This window comes from Labeo rohita, chromosome 25 (genome assembly GCF_022985175.1).
Source record: "Labeo rohita strain BAU-BD-2019 chromosome 25, IGBB_LRoh.1.0, whole genome shotgun sequence".
Classification (NCBI taxonomy): domain Eukaryota; kingdom Metazoa; phylum Chordata; class Actinopteri; order Cypriniformes; family Cyprinidae; genus Labeo; species Labeo rohita.
In genome coordinates, this window is record NC_066893.1 from 7,910,166 (window position 1) to 7,921,465 (window position 11,300).

Consider the following 11,300-nt stretch of genomic DNA (forward strand, 5'->3'; position numbering starts at 1 on the left):
TACTGAACCTTGAGTTTTCCATTAAGGCTTTGTTGTTAACAAGTAGTTTTTTGCATCCACATGACTTGATACTGTAATGTTGACTTTTGCACAGACAGATCTATGTAGTTTGATGACAATGGATGTACTTTGTTCTTCAGCCCACAGATCTTCCCAAACCTGTGAGTACACCGGGTCCTGTGCTTAAAGCCAACTCTCTCAGCAACCTAGAGCAGGAGAAACCATCTTACAGGTACAAACACAATTAAAACAAAAAATACAAAAATTAAAAATAAAAACAATACAATTATGAAATATTATTGCAATTTAAAACAACAGTTTTCAGTTTTAATACATTTTAAAATGTAATTTATTTCAGTGATGCAAAGCTAAATTTTCAGCATCATTACACCAGTCTTCAGTGTCACGCGATCTTTCAGAAATCATTCTGATATGCTGATTTGGTGTTCAAGAAAAAAATTCTTATTATAATAACTGTTGAAACATGGTTATTATGGTTAAATAAAACTGAAACCATAAACTTTTTCATTATTTGAAATCAATTTTAATTGGAATTAAATTTACGTTATTTATTTGTTTATTTATTTATTCATTTTATGGCTAGTTGACAAGGCAACATTTCTCATTTTCATTAGGTTTATCTTGATATACTAAAATAAATCTGAAATAAAAAATTTTTCAAATATCTATATAGGCATTCAAAAATGATAAAAACTAATAAACAGAATCTAAAATAAATAAAAACTAATAAATAAAAAAGTATTTTCTGTCACTTTTGATTTAATGTGACCTTGCTGAATTAAACTATTTCTTTTTAAAAAAATATTTTAAATAAAATACATTTTAACTGAAATAGATTGATTTATTTATTTATTTTTAATTATGGCTAGTTGGCACGGCAACATTAATGTTACATACACACACTGTGTGTGTGTGTGTGTGTGTATATATATAAAATATAAGACAGGTTTTTTTTTTATTGTAAAAATGTTTCATAATATTTATTATTATTTTTCTCTGTATTTTTGCCCAGATAAATCTAGCCATGGTTATCATAAGAGACTTCTTTTAACAACAAAACAATACAAAAAATCTTTATTATTCTATTAAACTTTTGACCTGTAGTGTGTATTTGTATAAATAAATGTTTACATTTTTTTTTATTTGTTGTTTAAAAAGAATTTAAGAATTGAAAAAAGGTTTTACACAAATCTAACATTTTAAAGTTTTAAAAAATTCCCATTAACTTAAAAAAAACACATTCTTTAAAAACTACTGATTTTTTTTCTATCGTATATGTCTTTCCTGCCACTTTTGATTGATTTAATGTGACCTTCTTAAATAAAACTATTAATTTCTGAAAAAAAAAAAAAAAAAAAATACTGATCCTAAATTTTTGAGCACTGGTCTATAAGTATGCCTTGAGTGACTGAATTGATCTTAAGTAACTTGGCCAGGGAGTTTGTGAACTGTGGAGTAAACCAGAAGCAATATCAACTGTTTGGATTGTCTTAAGTTACCACACGTATTGGAAGTGCAAAATAACTGTTTATTTTATTGTTTACATGATTTAATTTCAAATTGCATTCTGTTTCACACGCAGTATGTGTTGTTAGTGTTGACTGCTAATGTAATCCAATAGTGCCCTCTGCTGGTTGATCCTCCATTCTGGAAAATACCATTAGATATTACATAACATAGTTATGATCTTTCCGTTTAATGATTTTGAAGTTTTTTTTTTTTTTTTTTTTTCCTGCTTATAGAGCCCCAGAGCCCCAGAAACCTCAGACGCGTGTAGGGGACGACGTGATCCGCTCCAACCACTATGACCCAGATGAAGATGAAGAGTATTACAGGAAGCAGCTGTCGTATTTTGACCGCCGCAGCTTCGACAACAAGGCCATGAATCAGCCCAACACTGGAATCAGTCGCTTCCACGAGCCGCCCAAACCATCTCAGCCCCAGATCGGATATCCTTTCGCCAGGTACTGTCTAACACGCTACAATGACTGTTCTTACTGTTGTATGTTGATGTATGTATCATACATGCTCTTTCACACTCTTTCTGCATCAGGACGGAGTCTGTGGAGAAAGTGAGTCCTGTGGACAAGAGGTACGAGCCCCTGCCACCCGTCAACCCGTCACCCGCTCCGTACAGCCAGCCCACGCCTGCTGCTCCACCCACATCCCTGCCCAAACTCAGCAACATCGAGGGTAAGAGTGAGTCTCGAGTGTTCACCTGTGGTACTTTCTGCCCTGTGGGCTTTCCAGAAAATGTATTTTTTTACACTCCTACTACTTTAAATGTTCCACTAACAGTGTTTATATGAACATCACAGGAGAATTCTGTCTTTTTTCTCTTACAGTCAAGGTCTTTTCTATTACATCTCAAATGATGTATTATGTTTGATGGCTTTCTGGAAATTGCATATGAAACATTTTTGGAATTTAATGTCTGACTCAGTGCCTGATTTCATAGCTAGCATTTTATTTATTATGATACACACAAAAAACATGTTCTTACTTATTGTGTAATTTTACAAAATTGCATCATGACTGAAAATGAAATGACTGCACTGTAAAATACTATTATCTGTTTGAGAAACCCAGTACACAAGCTTAAAAAGCATTGACAATTAATTACTGGATTTTTTTAAAATTATAGATACATTTTAAACATTTTACGATTACTTTATAATTACAGTTAAACATTTTAAACATTTTAGAAATAAAATACCCGCCTCATTTGTATCCTAAATACACACATTAATATTTCCACACTTAAAGGATCATTTTACAAAGTAATAATTTTTAAAAAGGAACTTTTTTTTTTTTTAAATTAGATTAATTTTACACCATGAAATTAAAAATGAAAAACGGAATAAAATATTTGCCTCCTTTGTATCCTAAATACATACATTAATAATACATTATTATTAATACATTAATATTTCCACACTCAATGGATTTTACAAAATTAAAGAAAAAAAAAAACTAATAATAATTATTTTTAAAAATAATTATAGATTAATTTTTCACCACAAAATTAAACATTTTAAACATTTTAGGAATAAATACCTGCCTGCTTTGTATCCTTAATACACACATTAACATTAAAATTTAAATTAAAAAAAAAAAAAAACTACTAAATTATTTTAAAAAAATTATAGATTAATTTTACACCACAAAATTAAACATTTTAAACATTTTGGTAAAAGCTACCTGCCTGCTTTGTACACACATTAATATTTCCACACTTACTGGATAATTTTACAAAATTAAAAAAATAAGTTAATAATAATAATAATAATAATAATAATAATTATTATTATTATTATTATTAAAAATATATAAATTATATATTCATTTTACACCATGAATAATGAAATGAAACATTTTAAACATGTTTTTAAGATTAATTATAACTAGCATTTTATATATCATAAATATATCATAAATACACTCAAATAAAATTTTCACAATTGTGCTAAGATTACTAAATAATAAAGACACATAATTTTACAAGATTACAGAATGACATAAATAATGCACTATAAAATTGAATAATCTGTTTGGGAAATATGTGAACACATTTATGTTAACTATTAGTTACTGAAAAAAAAGGGTTGTAATTGTGTTTTTTTTTCTCCCTTTTTTGTTAAAAATGATTTTTATAATCTAAATAATGGAAACAAAACATTTTAAACATTTTTGGAAACAAATGCCCAAGTAAATACACAAAAATAATATTTTCACACTTACTGCATAATTAAAAAAAAAAAAAGCAGAATGTCAGGAAATAATGCACTATAAAGTACTGTTCTCTGTTTGGTGATCAAGTACATAAATTTTAATTATTATAAACAACGTTTTAAAAAATGTAAGATTGATTTCACCCCATAAATAATAAAATAATTATATATATATATATATATATATATATATATATTATTATTTATTTTATTTTATTTTTTTTTTTTAAACGACGTAAACCATGAAAGTAATTCCTATGTAGTTCCTACATAGAAATAATTCCTATGGAGTTTTTGAAATCTTTTTGAATCTAGATTAAATGAGAAAATCTGTACTTAGAAAATGTTTAAAGATTAGTAAATGAGAACATGATTAAGTTTAAACGTGACTTTTATTGTATATGTGAAATAATATTCATTTTATTCATTTAAAAAAAAAAAAGTGTCCAAAGTTAAAGAAGCACCCCCTTATGTAATGTATGGCTGTATTGTCACTGTTCTTTTGTGAATTGCCTAAATCAATGAAATCAATGCAAATATCAGTGAAATGCACCGCATCAAAAACTAAATGCATAGTTTTAATGCATCACACGTCTCTTCTGATCTCCCAGTGAACTCGCTGCCAGATCCTCACAGCTCTCCCAAAGCCAAACCGGACCTGTCGGCCCTCAGAGCTCCCACTCGGGACGACCCCATCCAGACGAGCTACCTGCCCCCTAAGTCTTCTATCAACGGCACGGACGCCCCTCCCAAAACGCTAGGCGTCCCAACCAGCTACAACCGCTACGTCCCCAAGCCTTACACCAGCTCCGCCCGTCCCTTTGAGCGCAAGTTTGAGAGCCCCAAATTCAACCACAACCTGCTTCCCAATGACACACAGTCCAAACCCAGTCTCAACAACAATCTGAAACCTCAAATCTCACCCCAGCCCCTGGACACCGACAGCGGGGTCGACACTTTCACGCGCACCATGGACAATAGGCCCAAGTATCAGCACAACAACATCAACGCCCTTCCTAAGGCCGTTCCTGTCAGGTAAGATGATAAAGGTACTTCAGCAAGAGCTGGGTTTGTTCCTTCTGTTTACTTAATGACTGTTTTCACTGTCTGTTTTCTAGCCCTAATGCACTGGATGACGATGAGGAAGACGAAGGACACACTGTGGTTGCGACGGCGCGGGGCATCTTTAATTGTAACGGTGGGGTGTTGAGCTCCATAGAGACAGGAGTCAGTATCATTATCCCGCAAGGAGCGATTCCAGATAGCGTGGAGCAAGAGATCTACTTCAAAGTGTGCCGGGACAACAGCATTCTGCCCCCTCTGGACAAAGAGAAAGGTCTGAATGCTGCCTACTTTTGCTTGATTTTCTTTTCAGAATTTTGTCAGCTTTGAAGGTAAAGGGACAGTTCACTCAAAAATCCATCCACCCTCAAGTCAGGTGTATATGATTATATTCTTTCAGGTGAATACAGTTGGAGTTATGTTAAAAAACATCCTGGCTCTTGCAAGCTTTATAATGGCAGTGAATGGCTGTTGAGAGTTTTAAGTTTAATAAAGTGCATCCATCCATCTTAAAAAGTGCTCCACACAGCTCCGGGGAGTTAATAAAGGCCTTCTGAAGCAAATCGATGTGTTTGTGTAAGAAAAATATTCATATTTAAAACTTTATAAACCGAAATCTCTAGTTTCCGCTAACTGTCGTATGCGCATTCATGAGAGAGTGGCGTTCCAGCAGATGATGTATGATGTAGGTGAACGTGAAAGTGATTGATGCACTTCTTTGGGCTGTAAAATCTCAGCAGCCATTCACTCCCATTAATAAGGCTTGGTAGAGCCAGGACATTTTAAAATTTATAATGGCAGTGAATGGCTGTTGAGATTTTAAAGTTCAATAAAGTGCATCCATCCATCTTAAAAAGTGCTCCACACAGCTCCGGGGAGTTAATAAAGGCCTTCTGATACAAATCGATGTATTTGTGTAAGAAAAATATTCATATTTAAAATTTTATAAACCGATGTCTCTAGTTTCCGCTAACCGTCGTACGCGTGTTCATGAGAGAGTGGCGTTCCAGCAGATGATGTGTGATGTAGGTGAACGCGGAAGTGATTGATGCACTTTTTTGGGCTTCAGAATCTCAGTAACCATTTACTCCCATTATAAAGCTTGGAAGAGCCAGGAAATTTAGTATTTTATAATGGCAGAGAATGGGTGTTGAAATTTTGAAGTCCAATAAATGCATCCATCCATCATAAAAAGTGCTCCACACAGCTCCGGGGGGGTAATAAAGGACTTCTGAAGCGAATTAATTCATTTGCATAATAAAAATATCCATACTTAAAACTTTATAATCTGTAATCTTTATTTTGCACATTCTCGAGAGAGAGTGGCGTTCCAGTGAATGATGTAAGGCACAAGTAAACGCAGAAGTGATGAATGAGCAGAAGAGGAAGTAAAACAAAACACCAGTCACAAATTAGAAGTACAAAACAGGGGTTTATAAAGAAAAATGTGAAAGGATTTCAATATAAGCCAAGAGGAGACTCGTTTTCCTTTGCTGTAAACAAAACTTGGTTCTCGCGAGACTAGCATATTCTTACCAGAGTCCGACATCATCCGCTGGAACACCACTTTCTCATGAATGCGTGGACGACATTTAGCGGAAGCTAGAGATTACAGTTCATACGTTTTAAAATATGGATATTTTTCTTGCACAAATGCATCTGTTAGCTTCAGAAGGCCTTTATTAACCCCCTGGAGCCGTGTGAAGCACTTTTTATGATGAATAGATGCACTTTCCTGGACTTTAAAATCTCAACAGCCATTCACTGCCATTATAAAGCTTGGAAAAGTCAGGACATTTTTACATTTATAATGGCAGTGAATGAGTGTTGAGATTTTTAAGTCCAATAAAATGCATCCATCCATCATAAAAAGTGCTCCACACAGCTCCAGGGGGTTAATAAAGGCCTGCTGAAGCAAATTAATGCTTTTACATTAAAAACTTTATAAACTTTAATCTCTAGCTTCTGTTAACTGTCGTACGCGTGTTCACCAGACAGTGGTGTTCCAGCGTTTTTTAATTTAACTCTGATTGTATTCGTCTGAAACAAGAAAGTTGTATACACCTAGGATAGCTTGAGGGTTGAGAAAATCATGGTTAATGGGTAATTTTCATTTTTTTGGTGAACTATCCCTTTAAGAACCATTTTTCATCCTCAAATTTTTGACCAATAGTATATTATTTTTCGACTCCTGCTAAGTGTAGCATGTCTCTTTCCCAGGTGAAACTCTGCTCAGTCCCCTGGTGATGTGCGGCCCTCACGGTCTGAAGTTCCTGAAGCCCGTGGAACTGCGTCTACCACACTGTGCGTCTATGACCCCTGATGGTTGGTCTTTTGCTCTAAAATCCTCCGACTCCTCGTCGGGTACGCTGTCCTTTCTCTCTGTCCTATGATGGGTCTTTTGGGATCGGGAGTGAAGCTGTGTGGAAGCAGCTATTCATCTTGTGATTTCGTTTCATTTTCTGGGTTCTCTGAATTAACATTTCACGCTCAGAGCCATCCTGATCACATGATGCTTTCACTGTGTGGTCTGTGCGCTTGCTTTGCTTTGCTTTATCACCAGTCTTAATCGCAAATGTGCTTAATGTCTCTGTAGCTCTTATTCATTCACAATTAACCCATGTAATATTTTTAAATGTGACTGGAACTGAAGCAGTAAGGACACGTTTGAGGACAACAAGCATAGTGAATCCATCTAAATTAGCATTCACTTTGTGTATGAATACAGGAGTCACTCCTGATCTTGCAGTTATTAACACAGTTATTATTAGTTATTGCTGTAAATAAGAAATATGGATGCCAACAATTGAACCCAAATGACACCCATATATAACCAGACTTCAGTGTGAACAGAACTGGATCAAGTGTTGAAAAGAGAAGTGACTTATGAATTAAGCTGCAGTGTGAAAATGCCATGTCTAAACAGTCATTAGGGAACATTTTGGAAATTACAACCACATTTAATTCCAGTTGCAGGACTGAATCTGCTAAATTGTGATGTGTACAAATACAGGAGTCACTCCTGATCTCAGCATGGTGATAATGTGGCGTCTTGTAGCTGTAAACAAGAAAGACAGATGCCAACAAGTTTTGGTTTTACGTTTGTAACCTTTTTTAAGGGTGAATTTGGTTTCACACCCATTACAAGTCAAACTTAAGTGGGAAAAGGACATGTCCAAACAGAGTCATTCAGTTCAGGGAATTAAAACCATATTTATTTTATTTGCAAATCTGAGTCGTTTTTAAATTAGGAGTCACTCCTGATCTCGTGATGGCTCACATGGTGAAAACGTGACATCTTGTGGTTGTGAATGACATATGTGGATGCTAACAAATTAACCTGGTTGCTATTTTTGATGGAAGTCTTTCCGGGAGCAAATTTATTTGTCACTCCCCTAATAGATTAAACAATGTGTGTACAAAACAGTATTAAGCAGCCAACAATGAGTGACAATTAAATTTCGCTGCAGTGTGAAGTAGGGCTGCACAATTAATCCCAATAAAACCCCAAATCATAAAGGCTGATTTTAATTAAATAAAAATATATGTGCTGCGTATTTCAGAGTAAAGCATGGCATTTTTTTTTTTTTTTTGTTGGTTTGTTTGTTTTTTACTGAAATTATTGTTATTATTATTATTATTATTATTATTATTATTATTATTTTATTTATTTATTTATTTTTTGACAGTGAATACAAAGGTTTTATATCGCATTTTGTTTAATATTTCTATTTAGTACTAATAAAAATAATTATTACTAGGAGTGAATCCTTAATAATAATTATTATTAGTAGTAGTAGTAGTATCGTTATTATGTTCATATTAAATCTTATATATTTTTATTATTATTAAATCTTATATATATATATATATATATATATATATATATTATTATTATTATTATATATATATATATATATATATATATATATATATATAATTATTATTATTATATATTATTATTATTATTATTATTTAAATGAATTATTAATAAATCTTATATATTTATTATTATTATTTAAATTATTAGTAGTATTATTGCTCATTTTTATTTTACAGTGAGTACAAAAATGTTATTTTGTATTTTGTTTAACATTTCTATTTCATAATAATAAAAAAAATATTATTATTACTATTACCAGGGGTGAATCCATAATTAAAACTAATAACAACAATAATAATAATTAAAATAATAATAATTATTATTATTATGTCAATTATTTAGTATTATTACTACTCATTTTTATTTTACAGTAAATACAGAAGGAATCGTTTTTTGTTTAATATTTCTATTTAGTAATAATAACAAAATAATAATAATTATTATGTTAATATTGTGATGTTTTATTATTCCTATTATTATGTTAATATTAAATATTATGTATTTATTATTATGTAAATTAATAGTAGTAGTATTACTACTCATTATTTTAAGCATTATTTTACATTGAATAAGGAAGTTTTATTTTGCATTTTGTTAAATATTTTTATCTAGTGATAAATAAATATTAATATTATTACATTATTACATTATTATTATTTATTATTATTATTATTATTATTATTATTATTATTATTATGTAAATTATTATTAGTACTATTACTACACTCATTTTTATTTTACAGTGAATACAAAAGTTTTAGCGTTTGGTTTAATATTTCTATTTAGTAATAATAAAAATAATTATTATTTTTACCAGGAGTGAATTCTTAATTATTATAATAATAATAATTATTATTATTATTATTATTATTATTATTATTACTTTGGTAACACAAATATTTTATATGTATTTTTCATTATTTGTATCAATTAATACAGTAAATGTTAACAAACATTACATTACAGTGGAACCTACATTATTATATATTTTATATAATACAGTTCAACCCCATAAACAATTTGTTAAATCATAATTTACCAGAAAAATTACTTTTTTTTTTTTTTTTTTTTTTTTCACAAATTGTGCAGCCCTAATGTGAATAGAAAAAATGTAATTTTCAGATTATGATTATGACGTTCCTCCGGTTTATATATCCACAGGTGACCCCAAATGCTGGCAAAACAAGTGTCTACCAGGAGACCCCAATTACCTGGTGGGCGCCAACTGTGTGTCCGTGCTGATCGACCACTTCTGAAGAGAGCAACAGCTGGTCTGTTACAGAGCGTGAGCGCGCGTGGACCCTTCTCCAGCTCTTCTACTCAGGAGGAGGGATTTGCACCATTTATGAAGTATTAATTCTTCCCTCTTTTCTTTGATGGACTGAAGCGTCGCTCCTAATATCTCGGAGAACAGCACTGAAGTGCGGAGCGCTCCTTTTTCAACTCCCTCAGCCTCTTTTTTTTTTTTCCCAAGTTTGGTTTTGCCTTTTCCTTTACCTTTTGGTGCTTGAAGACTTGCAAAAAATTACTAAACGAGTATCGAACTGCTATTGGAATGCATGACACGTGCCACACATAACAGTTGGGGGGGGAGAAGAAATCCCATTTTTGACATTCGTAGCCTCTTTTTCTCCAAATGATTAGGGGGCGAAAGCAGGGATTGATGGGAAAATGAGTTAGTTTTACGTAACGCATATAGGATGTGCCCCAAATGGAAAAGTCAGTGTATGTAGAGCTTTTTTGTTTGCGAGGTCATTTTGTTGGAACGCCGTTAACGGATTGTCTCGGATTTGAAAAGCATGTCGGTTTCTAGAAAACGAAGAACAATTGAGACTGTTTGTTTTTTTTTGAAGGAATGTGACTGTTGCACTCATTTGCTCATGGACTTCCCTCTCCGGCTAAAAACGAAACAAAAAAACACAAAAAAATGGGCTCTTTCTCGTTTCGAAGCGATCTTTTCTAGCGATGTTTTACCGTAGATAAACATTGACTGGTTTTCTGAAACTCCTGCTGTCTAGAGATCTATGCATGTGCTATGACTCAGGTCCAAACGCCTGCTACTAAGTTGAGTACACAAACCTACCCATCATACACTGCAAGCAGTGATGCCTTATCTGCATTTCTTTTGTTACTTTGACCCGAAAGACTAGCGAACGTCGAATTTCTGTTACAGGGGGAAGGACACGAAACTCTCGCACCGGGATATTTAGCACACAAATAATGAAGTCTGATCAACAGGTCTGCTTTTTCACTGCTATGCATATGAAGAATATACAAGAACACTAGGATATGTTTCAATTACAGCTGTATATATTGTGCTAGCATATGGCCTTGGTTCGCTGTAAATGACCTTTTGTACATCTTTGTTATTTTGTATAAAAACCTAACATGGAAAAAAAGTTTCTTAATGAAAAAACGGGGGGAAAAAAAAGGAAAACTATAATATTGGTTATGTTTGTATTCCGGTTATACTTCTGAGCCTTGGAATTTACCTTAGCAGTACGGAGAAAATTCAAACGAGTTTAAAAAAATTAAAAAAAAAATCAATAAATGCAACGAAAAGGACGTTATCTTTTATACCTACCGATATATATACAAACACT

General features: G+C 32.4%; 1 protein-coding gene across 6 annotated transcripts in view; it reads left to right on the forward strand.

Moving 5' to 3' along the window:
• tjp1b (tight junction protein 1b) overlaps positions 1–10,918 on the forward strand; it is a 170,232-nt gene extending 159,314 nt beyond the window's left edge. For all 6 annotated transcript variants that reach the window (XM_051100262.1, XM_051100263.1, XM_051100264.1 and 3 more), the window contains 7 exons: positions 141–232; positions 1,764–1,985; positions 2,075–2,214; positions 4,364–4,787; positions 4,871–5,088; positions 7,035–7,178; positions 9,859–10,918. In XM_051100262.1, the coding sequence (XP_050956219.1) occupies positions 141–232; positions 1,764–1,985; positions 2,075–2,214; positions 4,364–4,787; positions 4,871–5,088; positions 7,035–7,178; positions 9,859–9,953 (1,335 nt within the window). In that variant the 3' untranslated portion in view covers positions 9,954–10,918. The remainder of the gene's footprint in view (positions 1–140; positions 233–1,763; positions 1,986–2,074; positions 2,215–4,363; positions 4,788–4,870; positions 5,089–7,034; positions 7,179–9,858) is intronic.
• Positions 10,919–11,300: the final 382 nt, after the last annotated feature.